The sequence below is a fragment of the Camelina sativa genome, chromosome 8 (genome assembly GCF_000633955.1).
Source record: "Camelina sativa cultivar DH55 chromosome 8, Cs, whole genome shotgun sequence".
In the NCBI taxonomy this organism is placed as follows: domain Eukaryota; kingdom Viridiplantae; phylum Streptophyta; class Magnoliopsida; order Brassicales; family Brassicaceae; genus Camelina; species Camelina sativa.
In genome coordinates this window covers 22,382,347-22,402,054 of record NC_025692.1, presented here as the reverse complement: position 1 = coordinate 22,402,054, position 19,708 = coordinate 22,382,347, and the positions used below count along the sequence as shown (strand labels likewise).

At 35.9% G+C, this 19,708-nt stretch overlaps 1 protein-coding gene and 1 pseudogene across 1 annotated transcript; one reads left to right on the top strand and one right to left on the bottom strand.

Moving 5' to 3' along the window:
* Window positions 2,340–4,927, top strand: LOC104707933 (protoporphyrinogen oxidase 1, chloroplastic-like). The gene is made up of 9 exons (XM_010424392.2): window positions 2,340–2,817; window positions 2,942–3,127; window positions 3,233–3,317; window positions 3,442–3,589; window positions 3,674–3,754; window positions 3,841–4,012; window positions 4,090–4,249; window positions 4,329–4,432; window positions 4,528–4,927. The coding sequence occupies exons 1-9, from the start codon at window positions 2,437–2,439 to the stop codon at window positions 4,825–4,827; spliced, it is 1,617 nt and encodes a 538-aa protein (XP_010422694.1). The 5' UTR covers window positions 2,340–2,436; the 3' UTR covers window positions 4,828–4,927.
* LOC104707934 lies at window positions 4,899–5,940 on the bottom strand (annotated as a pseudogene).

Genomic DNA, 19,708 nt, shown 5'->3' with positions numbered 1-19,708 from the left:
ATTATAAATATAAATATACTTGCAAGAAAGCTACAAAATGAATAAAGAAATTAAGAGAGTATGCCTATCTGTACGTCGGTGGCTGTATATTTGTCAAAATAATAATGTCACACTAGTATATTATTGCAAGTATTTTAATACTTGAAATTCAAAATTTAGGGATCAGGGCTGAGTCTACGACAAGATACGTATCAATGCACACGTCCAAGTTTTTTTTTGTGTACAATGTCATGGACTCCACAAACGGTGACATTTTAGAAATACTATTTGATTGGTCTGCTGTATAAATTTTATTTTCAAACCTGTCATGTCATTTCGACTACGATACGTATGATTTTATCAATCACGTTTTATCAAGACATGTGGTTATCGTACACCGAAACTAAACATCGCACAAAGGTATCTTAAATTATATGCAACAAACAAATTATTACAGTATGTATGTTTATTGTATATATAATCGAATATCCTAACAACATTTATGACATATGGAGCATATCAATAGTAATACTTAGCTGTAAGCTGTCTATTGAAAACGTCATTAAATATTTGGACAAAATTATTATTAGGGATATGTAATGTAATATAATATATGAAATTGTATCAAGGGATCCCATGTAGTAATGGCGACGACCTTACTTGATAGGATTCGAAGAAGTGTATTAATTTAGTCGCGGTGCATCGCTGTCCACACGGTTGGGTTCATGCGTACGTGGCATTTTGCTGGCAAGTGGCAGTGAAGTTTCTTGTTTGATTATGTATGTTCCATTCATGTCTTTCCCAAGGTGCATGTTTCTTCTAGTTTTATAAAAAGGCATATTTTTAATATTTGTTTTTTAAAAAAATTATTTATTTTTCTTTTCCTCTGAAAGAATAATAATTGCGATCAAATAAAAAGAATCAATCGATATTAATTTAAGCATCGTTTGTTTGAATAGATATTTCAGTTTTCGAGTTTTGTTTTGATCAATGTAGATATTTTCAATTAAGATGTCTAAAGAAGCACATCAAAACTCCACACTAGTAGTGCAAAGTGGTAAGCATCATTGCCTAAACCAATGTTATAATTAAGTTTTAGAAATCGTCGTCGACAAGGAAATTTGCTTATGATGAAGGTTTTGTGCATAATTATGAACAGATCCATTTATTTCACACTAACTAGGAATAGATGTTTGATGGGATACAAGTGAACACGACACAAAGTAACAAAAAATCATTCTTGGTCACAGAAATATTCTAAAACGGATTTCGAAATATCAAGAAAAAAGGGCAATTAAAAACGTAATCTCATTATGTCTTTGAAATCTAAATTAAAAGTTGAGTTATTTTAATTATTAATTTCCTTTTTGTTGATGTAGAGGATGACAACCCATTTGATTTGAAAGATTAACACAAATAATTTTGATCATACATATATTTGCCTAAATCACACCCGTTCATCTCCCAAAACCTCCATAATTTATATGAGGAAAATAAAACTAATTATTCATTACGCAATTAGATTTTTTTGCTTAAAAAATTAATTAGAAAGATAAGTGGACAATGACACGAGACAAAGACACAATCGTTAGGGCCTTAAATAATTAGAGACAGCATAAACACATGCACTAGTCATGTCTTTGTTTAACTATGTGGTGTTTACTCTAACGACGTCGCTCCCAGTGGTCATAATACTTCTATCGACATATATAATTATCCCGCAATTAAACTAAGCATGTTTGCCTATAGTGATTTTTTTTTCTTCTTCTTAATTAAGAACTAAATACGTAAGGGGGTTTATCATAACTTTAACGGTCATCAATCTAATTCATAATAACAACAATTGTGTTAAGACAAAAGGAAGTGTCACAACTTTTTGTCGATTAGAGAGAGATTATCGCAGAGCTAAGTTGACTTTAAATGGAAGCAAACGAGTGATAAACAAGAAAAATATTTTGAAGATTTTTTTTTCTTTTTTTCTTGTTCAAATATGATTTTATAACGATGGGCGGTCCGATAAATTTAAGGTTTGAAATGGTAATAGTGGACTTTTTACAGGAAACTTTGATAACTGAATAAAGAAAAAGCAAAAATGATGGTTTTTGAAGGTTTTAACTTATTTTTTTCCTTAGTAAAAAGTTTTTAACTTAAACTACAAGGAAACTAAAGTCAGGAAGAATCTTGTTTAATGCCTATTGGGCCTATAATTATCTTGCTACATATTGGGCCAATCTAAACAATAAACGTTATTACGGGCCTCACTGAACTTATTAATATTTCTAAACCCAAAGTATTGTATGAGGGTGGTGCACATTCACTTATGGTGTGAGTTAAAGCAGGTGAATATTTCTCCATCGTCTTCTTCTTTCTTCTTCGTCTTGTGAAGAAGATTGATTACCCAATCTGAAAGAAAACGAAAGAAGCTGACAAAATTGTAAATTCTCTCTTGAGATTTCCATGGAGTTATCTCTTCTCCGTCCGTCGACTCAATCGCTTCTTCCGTCGTTCTCGAAGCCGAATCTTCGATTACATGTCTACAAGCCTCTTAAACTCCGTTGTTCCGTGGCCGGTGGACCAACCGTCGGATCTTCCAAAATCGAAGGCGGAGGAGGAGGCAACACGATGACGACGGACTGTGTGATTGTCGGCGGAGGTATCAGTGGTCTCTGTATCGCGCAAGCGCTCGCTACGAAGCATCCTGATGCTGCTCCGAATTTGATTGTGACGGAGGCTAAGGATCGTGTTGGAGGTAACATTATCACTCGTGAAGAGAATGGTTTTCTCTGGGAAGAAGGTCCTAATAGCTTTCAGCCTTCTGATCCTATGCTGACTATGGTGGTAAGTTCTTGGACTTGATTTTGAAAGTTTCACTCTTATTGAGAACAATGTAGTTGTTGAATTGCATGTATGTTTGTAGATGTGATGATGTTTTAAGTGTTTTGAATGTTTATGGTTTGTTCAGGTTGATAGTCGTTTGAAGGATGATTTGGTGTTGGGAGATCCTACTGCGCCAAGGTTTGTGTTGTGGAATGGGAAATTGAGGCCGGTTCCATCGAAGCTAACGGACTTACCGTTCTTTGATTTGATGAGCATTGGTGGGAAGATTAGAGCTGGGTTTGGTGCACTTGGCATTCGACCATCACCTCCAGTGTGTATTTCTGACCATCCTTTTAGATCAATTAAGTTTCTTGCAAAGCTAGGCTTTGTGTTGGTAGAATCTGCTCATGTTCTTAGAGTTTGGCAAAGGTGACAGGGTCGTGAAGAATCTGTGGAGGAGTTTGTTCGGCGTAACCTCGGTGCTGAGGTGTTTGAGCGCCTTATTGAACCGTTTTGTTCAGGTAGAGTGACAAATATAGCTTCATATGAACCATTTATTTGATTAGATGTCTGCGAATTTGATTATCTAGCAGTTTTGTTTTTGTTTTTTAGTGCACCATTAATGCTTTACATTTCATGCTTTAGGTGTTTATGCGGGTGATCCTTCGAAACTGAGCATGAAAGCAGCGTTTGGGAAGGTTTGGAAACTAGAGCAAAATGGTGGAAGCATCATTGGTGGTACTTTTAAGGCAATTCAGGAGAGGAAAAAAGCTCCCAAGGCTGAACGAGACCCGTGAGTAACATAACCTTTTTCAGTTGCTTTGGGTCTTTTGTGCCTTGATATATAATTGTATAACAACTCAACCTCCTACTCCAGGCGCCTGCCAAAACCAAAGGGCCAAACAGTTGGTTCTTTCAGGAAAGGACTTCGAATGTTGCCAGAAGCAATATCTTCAAGGTATGCCGTGACTTTTCTTTCTCTATTGGAAGTGAACAATGCAAACACTTTCAAATATTTTCTGAAATCCTTTTGCAATTTGACAGGTTAGGTAGCAAAGTTAAATTGTCGTGGAAGCTCTCAGGTATTACTAAGCTGGACAGCGGGGGATACAACTTAACCTATGAGACTCCAAATGGTGTAGTGTCCGTGCAGAGCAAAAGTGTTGTAATGACTGTGCCATCTCATGTTGCAAGCGGCCTCTTGCGCCCTCTTTCTGTAAGTTTCTCGTTTTGCGAACAAGGAATTTCACAAATATGGGTTCTTATATCACCTGCTGCAACTTTTTTTTTCAGGAATCTGCAGCAAACGCACTCTCAAAACTGTACTATCCACCAGTTGCAGCAGTATCTATCTCGTACCCGAAAGAAGCAATCCGAACTGAGTGTTTGATAGATGGTGAACTAAAGGGTTTTGGGCAATTGCATCCACGCACGCAAGGAGTTGAGACATTAGGTATATATCTTGTAGTTTTAATCTTCTATTATGTCAGAATGTTCATATAAGTTTCACTGGATTGCTTGGATTTCTCCAGGAACTATATACAGCTCCTCTCTCTTTCCAAATCGAGCTCCGCCCGGAAGAGTTTTGCTGCTGAACTACATTGGCGGGTCTACCAACACCGGGATTCTGTCCAAGGTAAAAAACAAGAAACACTTGTAACACATCTTCCTTCAAACAAGTAAACCTAAGAACTGATCTTTCATTCCACTCTTGGGTTTTGATTTCCGCAGTCTGAAGGTGAGTTAGTGGAAGCAGTTGACAGGGATTTGAGGAAAATGCTAATTAAGCCTAATTCGACTGATCCACTCAAATTAGGTGTTAGGGTATGGCCGCAAGCCATTCCTCAGTTTCTAGTTGGCCACTTTGATATCCTTGACACAGCTAAATCATCCCTAACATCTTCGGGCAACGAAGGGCTATTTTTGGGTGGCAATTACGTGGCAGGTGTAGCCTTAGGCAGGTGTGTAGAAGGCGCATATGAAACCGCGACTGAGGTCAACAACTTCATGTCACGGTACGCTTACAAGTAAATGTAAAAACATTAAATCTCTCAGCTTGCGTGAGTTTTATTAAATATTTGTGATATTAAACTTCAATTTCATTTGATACACAGATTGTAGTTTATAGTTATTATCTAGGCGAAGGGTCTTTGGTTCTCGCAGTCTAGATTAGATCCTGTATTGACTTTAAACAACTGAGCGTATCTTTGGAAATAGCCGACTCGGTCACTGACCCGTCCATCTCCTGGAATCCCACATTCTAAACCACCGTTTATGATGTTAGTGACTAAACCATAACCGACAGTTCGGTTTGCTGCTCTATCTGCTTTCGTCGGTCTGTATCGGTTGACCATAACGTCATGGCAGGACGGCTTAGGAATCTGTTCGGTCATCCAAAACCAAAGAGCTGTCTTGAACGCTAAAACAGAGTTGTTGGCAACAAGTTCTGGGTTCTGTAGACCGTCAAAACCCAATGCTCGACCCGCTTGTCCGTAATTGTAATTCCTATTTATTCCAAAAGGAGAGAGTAAAATTAACCAAAGGCTCTAAAACTGAGATACGATAATCAAATTGCAGAAAAGATGATTAAATTGTTTAATATTTTTTTTTATTGGTAATAGATAAATAAATGGTTATTAGTTAATCAACTTAATATTGTAGACTTACCAAGAAAGTTGAATGGGACCTCTTCCTTTGTAAGACTTGCCAGGAACGCAAGGCCAATCCTTGTTAGTTTCATCACAATAATTACTCTGGACTCACTTCCTCTTTAAAACACAGTCCCCATGCGTACGGTCCGTCCGGTGCCGTGGCCCAACCACCTGTCGTCTCGTGAGATATTTGCGCCAAAAACGCAGCTACTTCGCGCCGCCTTGTCCAAAAGTTTCCTACGCTTCCGAACCTCGGGAACCACCTTGTAGCCTCCACAAAAGCTTCGTAGGGATAGAAACCTTTTGCAGGGCATGCGTTGTTGTCCTTGTGGATGAAGATTTGGTCGTAGAGAGATCTTGGGACTAGTCTCATGATTGGTGCGGGTTTATATTTGGAATGTTTACGAGCTTCGGTTTCATGGAGAGAGGATGATATTGAGAAGACGAAGAGGAAGAGACAGAGCAATAGAGGAATTTGTTTCTCCATATTTGTTCTTTATTGTGTTGTGTGAGAGAAGATGGGGTTTTGGCTTCGTTGTTATATAGAGAGGAGATGTAGTAGTGGAAGACTTGAGTTAGATGTTTTTGATTTGGTCAACGTTTTGACCTTTTTTAGTGGAGTTTATTGTTTTTATTTTTGTATATAGTTTTATTTCATTTTAGGGTCTACTTTATTTTTGTTTCTTTCTGTTCAACGGAGACCCATTCTTGAATATATAGGATTACAAATTACATTAGTTGCAAACCGGATTAATTATTGAACCATTTCAATTTGAATTGAACTGAGTAAAACTAATATGAAGACTAAAATGAATTATACCGTGGATGATAATGTTATTTGGAAGTTATAGTAACCCATATTCGAACATAACATTTTAACTCTTGAATTAAAAAAAATAGGGATGATTAGAATTTTTATTAAAGTCTTATTTTACAAACTACCAGAGACGAGGCTTGGGTCGGTGGCTAACTAAACATGAAAAACGCCAAGCAACTTGTGAGATGAGTTGGACCAAGTCGTGACGACGACTTTTAATAAGATAAGCTCCAATTGTTTTAAGAAATATAGTAAAACACCAACCTATATAGCTAGTTGTTGAGGATGATTTCTACCTATTAATTTGGCAGTGAACCATCCATAACCATTACATCGATAAGATTGTTAGGATTGTTCTCAAAAACAAAATATTATTGACTTATTAGGATATGAGTTTATTATGGTGTATTAGTATATCTAAGTCTTTTTTACTTACTATCTTACTACACTTGTATAGAGTATAAATACTCTTTGTATGACCATTTTGTTTATTAATGAGAAATATATTTTTACATCAAAGTTTATATGATATCAGAGCAAATTCAATTTCTCATTCATTCTTCCGCGTTACATCTTACTATACACTTTTAGTGACCTTACGGGAGGAGTGTAAAAATTATGTTGAATTACCAGTCTGCATTTGTGGTAAATGTGAGTATAATGCAGCTACTATATAGGAGAAGCTACATGAACGAAGTCGTGTAACTAAATTCTTGATGGGGCTTAATGAGTCTACTCGCATGCATATTCTGATGTTGAAGCCTATTCCAAGCATTAAGGAAGCTTTTAATATGGTCACTTCTGATGAGAGGCAGTAGACTATTAAACCGAAGCTTGATAGCATGATTTTTCAAACTTCAGCTCCTCCTCAAGACAATGCTCCTTATCTAGGTCTCTTTGACAATGTTGCCTATGCTGTTATTCAGAACAGTTATCGTCCTAGAGGATCTAGGCCTCTGTGCACTCACTATGGTCAGACTGGACATGTAGTACAGAAATGCTTTAAGTTGCATGGTTATCCACTGGATTATATACCAGGATTTAAGAGTACTTTTGCTAATTATCAGGCAAGTCAGCGTTCCTCTGCACCAGTAACTCAGTCTCGAGGACATGCACCTAACCTCCCTTGTTCCCAGACGCATGCGGTTGCTAATGTGATGACAGAGCATACTCCTTCTTATCCACAGTCTACTCCTGCTGCTGCTGTTAACTTTGATGTTAGTACTCTGATATATCATGGTTTTTAGGTGTTTTTAGCCATGATATAAGTCTTTTTTATAGAATCTTTTCAGTATTTTTAGAGTCTTTTGAGTCTTTATAGGATTTAGCATGGATGAGAACAAGCATTAAGGCTGAAGCTGTGAAGCATTGAGGCTGAAGCTAAATAGGAGGATTTGGAATACATTCAAGCATTGAGGCTGAAGCTGTGAAGTTGGGAGATGAGTTCAGAGCTATGCATCGACGGATGCAGCCATAGTGTCGATCGATGCATTATCCACAAGACAAATCTGAAGTTTTCCCACAAGTTTTGAAGATTTACAAAGTTGTCCCAAAAGTTTTCCATATTTGCATCATTAGCCTCTGGACGTGTTTTAGGAATATTTATAGGATTTTTATGGTCATTGTTTAGACCTAAGTTATTTTCTGCAACCTTTTTGAGAGAAGAGATATTGAGAGCTTTTGGGAGAGAGATTTGAACTCTTTCGAGAGAAGAATTCCTGAACTCCTTCTTTTTACTTTTAATTTCTATTGCATATTATTCAGAATTATGTCTTGTTCTTCATTAAACATGTCTAAGTAGTTTGCTTGTTAGGTTTAAGGTTTTTCATAGGGTTTTTATGGTTTATTAGATCTGTTATTTTTAGGGTTCATTATCTTATATGATCTTCATCTTAGGTTGTTCATCATATTAATTCTTGATTGATCACCTAGAATTAATACATTAGGAAAATAAATTGATATGAGAGTGTACTTGATTTTCTTGATAAAACATTTTGATGAGCAAAATTATTTTCTGCAAAGAGATTTGATTTAATAATTTTGTGAACAATCTAAACTTGAAATTAAAGCTAATTTTTAACCTAGAATTTTGCAAAGAGATTTGGATTTTTTGATTTTAAATTTAGATAATATTTGCAGTGAGAACTGATTTATTTTACAAAAAAGTTTAGAGTTCTAGATCTGATTTTAATTGCTTGAACCTTATTAAATTATTGATTTAATAATATGTAATTTCCTATGCCTAGCTATTTGATTTTTTGAATTTACAACACCTTTTGATTCTGTTTCTGCATTGTTTTTAATTTAATATTTTGATTTAGCATAATTAAAAGATTATTAAATCTATTGTGTGATCTAGAGTCCTTGTGGATACGATCCCTAAGTACTGCAGTGATCTCTTAATTTGAGAGAGTAGCTCTAGGGTAAATTTGAGCATATCATACTCTAACTAGTGATCAGATACAAACCCTTCTCCAACAGCTGAATGCTCAGGTTAAAACTTCAGAGAGTCCAGTTTTATCTTCTCAAGTCTCGTCTATTACAGAACATGGTGCTATGACTATTCAATCTTCATCTCATAGTCCTTTATCCTTTCCCACTTCGTTTCCTTCTGCATCTTTACGTTTGAAAATAACCGGCTCACTTTCCAACATCAATGTTTATCCTCTTTATCCAAACACATTTCTCATGGTAGTTGGATCATAGATACTGGAGCAACTAGTCATGTTTGCTATGACTTGACCTTTTTTAGTGAAACAGTTACAGTCTCTGGTGTCACAGTCTCATTACCAAATGAGGCTAAGGTGGATATAACACATTGTGGCACTATTCAGTTGACAGACTCTCATTTTGCATAATGTTCTACATGTTCCATCATTCAAATTTAATCTCATTTCCGTTAGTAGTCTTTTACAACATAATCATGACTCTGCTCATTTCTTTCCTGATTCTTGTGATCTTCAGGAATCTATTCAGGGCTTGATGATTGGTAAAGGATTCTTATTGCATAATCTTTACATCCTACAACTTGATTCATCGTCTGCACTCATCTCTCCGCCATCGTCACCTGCATCTACACATTTTTTTGGATCCTTGGAAGTAGATGGACATCTTTTGCATCAATGCCTTGGACATCCATCTCCTGACAGGTTAAACTTCTCATTGGTACTTTACCTTTATCTAGTCTTAGGCATGATACTCCTTGTGCTGTCTGTCCTCTAGCTAAGCAGAAACGATTACCTTTTACATCTAATAATCAGTTGTCTTTTTTTCCTATTGACTTAGTTCATCTAGATATTTGGGGACCCTTTTCTGTTGAATCTGTAGAAGGTTTAGGTATTTCCTTACAATAGTTGATGATTGTACTAGAGCTACTTGGGTTTACCTATTAAGAAATAAAAATGATGTCATTATTGTCTTTCCGACTTTTATGAAGTATGTTTTTACTCAATATAATGCAAAAATTAAAAAGATTAGGACTGATAATGCTCCTGAACTTGCTTTCACTGATCTAGTTAAGACACATGGAATGATTTACCAGTTTTCTTGTTCATATACACCCCAACAGAAATCTGTTGTTGAACGGAAACACCAGCATCTTCTTAATGTTGCTCGAGCTCTCTTTTTTAGTCTAATGTCCCTCTAGCATATTGGACAGAGTGTCTCCTTACTGCCGTATTTCTTATTAATAGGACACCCTCTCCTTTGTTGATGAATCATACTCCCTATGAACTTCTTAACAACAAGAAACCGGATTATACTTTTTTACGATCATAGAATATTCTTTTGGTTATAAGGGTTACAAAGTTCTTCACCTAGATAATAATCTGATTTCCATTTCTCGAAATATTATCTTTCACGAAAATGTTTTCCCTTTTGTTGATACTCAAAATGGTCCTAGTTCTAATGATCTTTTTGACATGTCTATATTGCCATTAGATATTCCACACAATATAGACTATTTTCATACCCCTGCATCTCATACATCTAGTACATCTCATGAATCCACATATGATGCATCTCGAACATCTACAAATACAAATGCTACTGGTGACTCTTCTGTTGATGAGACTGTGTCCGCCGAGACGACCATTATTTCACTATCCGATGTCAGGCCAAGGCGATCATCTAGAGCACCATGTTATCTTTTTGAATATCATTGTTCTCTTAATCAAATTTCTTCTTCATCATTGTCTTCTCCTTATTCTCTTACCACTAAAAGCTTACCACTCCTTATCCCTTGTCATCTTATCTCACCTACTCTAATATCAAACCATCCTATAAATCCTATATAACCTAAAAATTTTCAACAAGCTATAGCATCTCTGAAGTGGACGCAAGCTATGAATGTGGAATTTGGCAACATGGAGCGTACCAAGACTTTCAATGTTGTTTCACTACCACCAGGTAAGAATGTGGTGGGGAGTAAATGGGTTTTCACAATAAAATACCATGCGGACGGCTCTTTAGAGCGAGTCTGGTTGCTAAAGGATTCACACAACATGAAGATGTTAATTATTTTGGTACTTTTTCACCTGTGGCTAGACTTTTTAGTGTGAAGTTACTCTTAGATCTAACAGCTAAGAAGGGTTGAAGCCTTACCCAAATGGATGATACAAGTGCTTTTTTGCATAGTAAACTTGATGAGGAGATATATATGAGTCTTCCTCAGGGATACACACCATCTTCCGGCACCTTACCACCAAATGTAGTCTGCAAGCTCAACAAGTCTATCTATGGCTTGATGCAGGCCTCTAGACAATGGTATCGATGCTTTTCAAAAGCTTTATTGGATGATGGTTTTACCCAATCATATGCCGACAATACCTTATTTGTCAAAGAAGAAGTTACCTCTTATATTGCTCTTATTGTCTATGTGGATGACATTTTGATTGCGAGTAACAATGACGAAGTTGTAACTTCTGTCAAAACTTGCCTTGCTAAGCAGTTTAAGACAAAAAATCTAGGACCGACAAAATTCTTTCTAGGCTTAGAAATAGCTAGAAATGCTGATGGTATCTCTGTTTGTCAAAGGAAGTATTGCTTAGAGTTGTTGGCTGATGCTGGTTTGTTGGGTTGCAAACCTAACTCTGTTCCTATGGATCCTAAAATTGAGCTTACAAAGGAAACAAGTGTTTTACTATCTGACGAACAACCATACCGAGAGTTGATCGGCAGGTTGTTATACTTGTGCATCACAAGACCGGATATTACCTTTGCAGTTAACAAGTTGAGCCAGTTCCTTTCATGTCCTATGGATGTTCATCTCCAGGCTGCTCGCAGTGTTCTCAAATATATGAAGAATAGCCTAGGCCAAGGAATCTTCTTTTCTGCATATTCTGAAATTTGTCTAAACGGGTTTGTAGATGCTGATTGGAGAACTTGCAAAGACTCACGACAATCAATCACTGGTATGTGCATCTTTCTTGGAACTTCACTGATCTCTTAGAAATCAAAGAAGCAAAACATAGTGAGTTCAAGTAGCACTGAAGCAGAGTATCCACTTGAAGGGGGAAGGAAGTATATTGACTTATTAGGATATAAATTTATTATAGTGTATTAGTATAGCTAAGTCTCCTTTAGCTTACTATCCTACTACACTTGTATCGAGTATAAATACTCCTTGTATGACCACTTTGTTCATTAATGAGAAATATATTTTTACATCAAAGTTTTTAAAATAACAAAATTCTCGGTTTCTTGGAAATACTTCTTAGATATTTGACTGTTTTTTTTTTTATGATAAAAATTTATAGTATAGGAGTCAAATCAACTGAGCGAACTCTCCTGTCCTCGACCAAGTATATGCAAAAATCTAATTTGGTTCACTCTTCAGTAGTTATATCTTCTATCTTTCCTTCGTTGTCAATCCAACATAATCGATATAATTTGTCCATGATAAACAAATTTAACCATTTAAAACCCGAAAACTCCAAAGTCAAAACATACTTAGACCATCTAGTAAAAAATAAATCTGAAATCACATTTCTATTATCTTTAGATTAATTTTTCTATTAAATTGGTCAAGTATTTCTAAATAAGGTTGTTCACTTATTATAATGTTTTTTTGTTTTGTTTTTTGGGATGTTATTTTGTTTTGGGTTATAATTGGTAAATGGTAGACCAATTAATTCGACCACGTGATAACAGAAAAGAGACGTTTAGTTCCACTACATTGGTGCGATATGAAGTGATCACCATTGCTTATAGTTTAATTCACACTTCCATTTTACATCATCAAAGGCTATGTATAGTTTATATATAGATCTATCAAGTGGTCTTACATCCAATCTCGTCAATTGATTGTTGCAAGAATATATATATATATATATATATATATATATATATAAATATATATATATATATATTATATCCTTTCATATTTTGTTCAATCCAATCACATCATTTGAATTATATAAGAAAAAAAAATTACCAATATCGAAATAACCATGTTGGGAGACATATCACACTGTAAAATTGATCTTATCATGTATTTATAAAATAATAAGATTCTCATTTTATCATTGATTTATATTTTCTTTAAATTATAATGACAAATCTTAAGAAATATTTATATATAACCTTTATTTAAACACACAACACTCAACAAATAACAATTTGGAATATTATGTAAATGGGTATTACAATCTAAGCTCTACTAAATATTGAGAGCAAAAAAAAAGTTCATAATTCTTAGAAACACGTTAACAGTTTAGTAATTAGTAGTATCAAAATGAATTTTGTCTCTCAAACATAAGGCGGTTTGGGCATAACTTAGGCCCAGTATTGGAATGTGCCAGCCCACCAAAACTATATTAGTTTTCTACACTTATTTACTAACCAGAAAGATATATGTACAAAATATATATATGTATTATATATATATATATATATTTCTTTTAGTACCAGACTACTAGCCATTATTTACTTTCTCTTTATGTGAATGGATTTTCACATTGTTAGTCATTGATTTAGACAACCTTACTCTTTAATTAGCTTTATAAAACTTTTATATGATCTTCATTGTAGTAAACCAGGTTGATGAGTTCAAATGTCAAATACCATTTTAGTAAAATCCAATAGCGAAGAACAAAGAAATTTTATTTTGCTGTCTTTTTGACCTGATGAGTATACTTTTCTCCAAAACCAAATGAGTACTTAAGTAGTAGTAACAAAGTGGATCTTGGAAATAGAGTTGCTTTCACATTTGAGTAAAAATAGTCGGATTGGATACTACACTCACTAATAACGTGATTTGTAACTTTAATAAAAGAGTATACACCACAACTAATCTTTATGTCTTCGAATGTTTTCAGCGATAAATGGAGTATGATGTGAATTCAAATTTCAAAAACAAAAATCATACTGCAGCTGATCATATATGTATAACTGGAGTGAAAGGCCGCGTACTGATCACAAACTATACGCCATACATTTGATAACGGTTTATTAATTACAGCAGTTTCTAACCCTAAATTCGATCAGCTAAATGCATATTCATTATTTTTATATTTATTGGGTTAGAAAAGTTGATCAAATAGTCAGTAATTGGCTTTCGTTTTCACTCAGTAAACCCTAATTGTCATGATTGGAAAAGTATTAGACTTGGAAGTTAACATATATAGCGGCGAAGACAAATATCTACCTTTTATTTTTCTACGCTTTTGCTTTTGTTTTTGGCAAAAGCAATTGTTGAATTTCAATATATTTATAATATAATTAAGTTGATTTTAATTATTAAGTTTGGATGTAAGGCGTAGCTTGTTCGTTTCGTTACCGTAGGTATCGCAGTCAAACGGCGGTTACGACAGCCACAATTATCGTTGTTTATTTGGTTGCCGTAGATACCTGCGGCATGACGCTGCGACAAACGCAGCTTCTGATTTTGAACGTCGATTAGATGCATCGATTAAAAATATTACGTTTGCCGATGCCGTTGTCGCTGCCGCAGCCGCCTGCGTCTACGAAACGAACATGCCCTATATGTAATCGATGAGCACGGGTTGGAATTCATTTTATTTATATTATAATTTTAGAATAAAATATAATTTATATGATTATTTTTAAAAGTTTTTTTGGATAAAACATTATACAATAAAATCATATGCTAAATATAATGGCTTAAAAAAATATCTATTTGTAAGTTTTAAATTGTTAATTTTGTAATTTTATGTATGAGAAATGGTTATGTTTGTTGTTTGTTTTTATTTTAATTTTTGAACATGTTTGGTGAAAGTTTTTTAATATGACATGTGCTTAGGTAAGATTTTATTTTCAGTTGCACAATAAGATCTCGGAAATCACGATTAAGTGTGATAAATTGCCAATATTTTATTCTTTTTTTACGCCTATGAATATATTTTTATGTCTAATAGTATATATTTTGTAACAATATATCGAATACTAAAGATTTTATTTAGGAAATTATATAAATCATTGGAATATTCTCTTTAAAAAGATTCTTTAGGATATTCTTAAGTGTATTCATATAGCCCATGAATTGACCAATTAATCAATAACGTTTTTTTTGTAACCAACCTATATTTAATGATAACTTATTTTGTAACCAACTTATAAAAATTATATAGTCTACAAAAAAAGTTGTGTACTTCCGTTTTATTAAATAGGGGATTTGTAGTATACCTCTTTTTCAAAGTCAAGACTCAAGAGTCTGTGTTTAAAAAACTGCTTCAAACAAAAATTGTAATGTTGTAAATCACTTAGGATGGATCTCCATAACCGGCCCATATATTGTCTAAGTCCATAAGGCCCATCGACCATCTTCTCTTAGTCCTAGTCGGTTTTGTACTAAGGGTTTATCTATCCCTATATATATATGTATTATTCGATTGATTAATGATAATATGAAGAGAGAATACAACCTTTGTTTCTCTAGTTTTCACAACACGTTATCAGCACGACTTGTTCTAAATCTGCAACTGAGAAAATCCCTAAAATCCTAAACCGCCGCCGCACATGAGTTCTTGTTCGTTCAAGCTCGGCGACCGCATCAAGTTCGTGATTGTTCAAGATCGGCGATCAGCTTGTGTTCGTGATCAAGTTTTGTTCGTGACTAGTCTGAGGTTCGTGATCAAACTCGAGGTATATCTGAGGTCTTTAGCTCTCGGATCAATTCCAATCAACCCCAAAACGGTGGAAGGTAAATAAATCGAACTCATCGGACACATATATCGAACCTGATCTCTTAATCATATTGGAACCCTAAAACATACAATTACACAATCAACAAATCAAAACCCTAAGCTTTGAAACCCTAAACCCTAAAACTTTAAAATTCGGATTGTATGAGGTTTAGAATTGCTTAGAATAAGATGGATTGTTATTGTTTTGATTGATTCTATGTCTTGCATGAAACCCTAAAACTAAGAACTTAAAATCAAAACCCTAGAGAAAAGTTTTTCCTAAAACCTCTTGTCCTAATTCTATTCAGAATAGGAAAATTTACTAAACTAAAAAGGAAATAATCTTATCTAGAGAAAAGGAAAAATTTAAAACTTAAAATTATTTGCATATTTCCTTGTCCATACTAGATTATATTTTTGTCTAGGATTGTTTCATGCATATATTAACTATATATTAAAAGACAAAAACTATATATTAAAAGACAAGAAATTATTTACTAAAATTGGCATGGTTCGGTCTTAAATACCGCATGGCCTAGACGAAATTAATTCTATGGTTCGGTCTTAAATACCGCAAGGCATAATCCAAAACAATTGGCATGGTTCGGTCTTAAATACCACATGGCCTAGACTAAAGCGATTGCATGTTTCGGTCTTAAATACCGTATGAAAATAATCGGGTGCATGTTTTGTATTTTATAGATGTCCAAGATCGACAATCTCCGATATGCTGCACTTAATGTCTCTGGAGACAATTATTTACAATGGGCATTGGACACTAAAATTACCCTGAAGTCAAAGGACCTATGTGAGTGCATTGAGGATGATAATGATTGTACTGAAAAGAGTAGGTACAAGGCGATTTTGCTAATACGCCATCATCTTGTTGAGAGTCTCAAGAACCAGTACCTTACCATTGAGAATCCTCTTGACCTTTGGACAGAGATGAAAAACAGATATGGATACCAAAAGACGGTGCTCCTACCAAAGGCTCAATTTGATTGGAAAAATCTAAAAATCCAGGATTTTAAATTCGTAGAAGAGTATAATTCAGAGCTATTTAAGATAGTCTCAATCTTGAAATTATGTGGTAAGGAGGTTACTGAGGAAGACTTGCTAGAGAAAACATTCTCAACCTTTCACACCAATAATATACTGCTTCAGCAACAGTATCGTGAAAACGGTATTAAGACATATGCAAGTCTAATCTCTTGTTTGCTGCTTGCTGAGCAGAATAATGAGTTATTACTAATGAACAGTGCAATGAGACCTCCTGGTACTGCCCCATTACCAGAAGCTCACAAGGTTGATATGTCCAAGAAAGAGCCTAAAGAGACTAAAGAGTCTAACTACGTCCAAAGAGACAAGTATCACGGCCGTGGTGGTCGTGGCAATTACCAAGGAAACCATTATGATGGTTATGGCCGTGGGAACCGATCCGACTTTGGTCGTGGTCGAGGTAGAGGCCGCGAAATTTTCAAACCGCAACATAAGACCAAATCCATTTGCCATAGATGTGGTATGGAGAATCATTGGGTAAATACATGCAGAACACCTAAGCACCTTGTTGATCTCTATCAAGAGAGTTTGAAAAAGAATCCAGAAGCTAACTTGGTTCATCTCGTTGGTGAAGAACATTTCGACCATGAGAATGATGACCTATTGGATTATGAGACTTCACATTGTCTAAGAAAGGATAATTAAATTTAAATATTGTCTTGATTTAATTTTCATGTTTTATGCTTTGAATTTTATTAGATTATAATTTTAGTTTAAATTCAATTATTTTATTTTCTTCAATATATATTTGTTTGTTTTATTCTGTTATGTCTAAAACATAATTCTTGTCCATATTAAGAAATAGCTGAGGACAAGAACATAAGAGATATTTTGCATAATCTCATTTTGAAAAATGCCAATATTAGCACAATAGCGGGTATAGCAAGCTTAATTGAAAGCTACGGCCAGGCCCATATACATTTACCTAATGGCACGCATCTTGAAATAAGTGATGCCTTATATTCACCCAGCTCAAAAAGGAGCTTATTGAGTTTCAAAAACATTCGTTTGAATGGTTTTCATGTTGAAACTAAGGGTGAAGGAAACCAAGAGTTCCTATATATTACTTGTAACATCCGCGAACCGAAATCCTGGTTTAGGGGTTGCAACGGTCGATGCACTATGTGCATCGGTCGATGCAAGGTTGGTTTTCTGCGGACGAGTTTAAGTTAAACGCTGCGTTTTGGGTTAGGAAAACCCTTAACTCGAGTTTTGTCTCATTATTCGTGTTTAGCCGCTTTTGAGAGAAAAGAAAAGAGAGAAAAAGTTCTCTAAGTGTTCTTGAGTGTTCTTGGTGATTTATGGTGATTGGAGGCGTTTCCTGTAGAGATCTGTAGCTGAGATCGTTGTAGGAGCTTCCTAGGAGCGTGTTCTTGCTTTTAAGGTTCAAAAATTTCTTGGTAAAGGTAAGTGCATGACCATGGCTTATCTAAGCTGGAGATTTCTCTGATCTGCTTGTTTATGTGTTGTTTGCCTTGTTAGTATGTTATTTGGGACGTTGGGAAGCTTTCTTGTGGCTTGGGATCGAGTTTTGTGGTTGTAGGAACGAAGATCCGGCAAGAAGCTTCAGGGAAAAATGATGCTCGGCATGTGCATCGGTCGATGCACTTTGTGCGTCGGTCGATGCAAGTGCGAGGATGGCATGTAAAACTTTAGGGTTTTCATGCTATGTCGAGCATGCGTCGGTCGATGCAATGGAAGCATCGGTCGATGCAAGTGAACCTTGCATCGGTCTATGCATATCATGCGTCGGTCGACGCAACCCCAACTGGTGTCGGTCGATGCATGTTTGGTGTCGGTCGATGCAGAGTCCTAGTTTGTTATTGTTGATTGTTGGTTGATGGTTAGAGATGTCTCTATTGCTTGTGTGTATAGCCCAGTAGATGGGAGGATTGCCTTACTGAGTGTTTTTAAAATACTCATGCATTGCAATTTGTGTTTGTGGTGCAGGTAAAGGCAAAGTGTGATCGTGGAATCAAGGCAATGAAGAGGAGGATGTTCTAGGGACTCGATTGGTTGTTGTCTGGTATTGCTAGGTTGCTAGAGTTGGGTCATTAGAAACATTGTTAGGTTGCTGGTTCTATGATTCCTGTTGATTGATTTTTTTGGATATTGGTTATGTTATAATTATTGGTTTATTATTGGATATTTATTTGATATTGGTATTTGTTATTCCGCTGTTGGTTGTGATTGTGGTTAGGTGGCTAGTGGATATGAAACCACTAGTTGTAATTATTTAATATTATTATTTTTTTTACTATTTATTATTAAAAATAAAATAAAAAAACGGGTCAGGTCGTTTCAGTTTGGTATCAGAGCCCTTACGGTTATAGGCTTGGGTTCACTCGGCTTTGTGCTGTAGATGTTTGGGATTGCATGTGTTGATTGATTATGTGAGTTAATAAAATTGTGTGTGACATGGAGTCCTAAAACATCCTCTTCGAGCCTACAGTATGATTCCACCGTGAGTTTATGTTTTTGTGTTTTTGTATTATGTTAAGGTTGCTTGTTAGCCTCTGTTCTTGGAGGTGCATTGGCTAAAGGTGTTGTTGGTCGTGGAAGGGGACGTGGTCGTGGTCATGGTTGGGCGGGTCCCGAGACCAGCGAGTGTGTGGTCCAGAGTTCCACGAGGAGGTACGTCGGAGGGTCACCAGAGGGGGTTAGCCGGTGAGCGTGCCGAGGGTGCTGGGAACCCAGGTGTGGGGTTGCAGCAGGTGGAGCCCAGGATCGAGATGATCGCTTGGCGGATCTGTTGGCTTACTATTGGTGCGGTTACCGAGAGGGGTACCATTGCAGGCTCCAATTGTAACGCATGTGGCGTGGTGCAGCCGAGGGCTACGGATGTTGAGGACTTTCCATCTTATTTTAGGAGGATGGAGCAGTGGTAAATGACCGGTGCGAGATTCTTCGCGAGAGGTATCGAGCCTAGAGAGGTGGATAGATGGACATATGTAGTTGGAGCAGATATTTTTCTGTTTGGTGGGTAATCCAATTGGATATTAGAAGTTGAGTGGGTAGGTGTAACATTGTAATTTTATACTCGTACGAAGGGAAGTACCTTTGGTCGAAATATGGTTATAGTCTTTAAGGATTGTTGCTCCTGAGGGGATGGTGGTTTTCCCAGAATACCGATAGCTCGAGGGGTTGTGGGCTCCGAGAGTGGCAGAGGGGATGATGTTCTCCTGAGGGGATGATTAGTTCCTCTCATTCCGAGATCTTGAGGATTATGGTCCAAGAGTGAG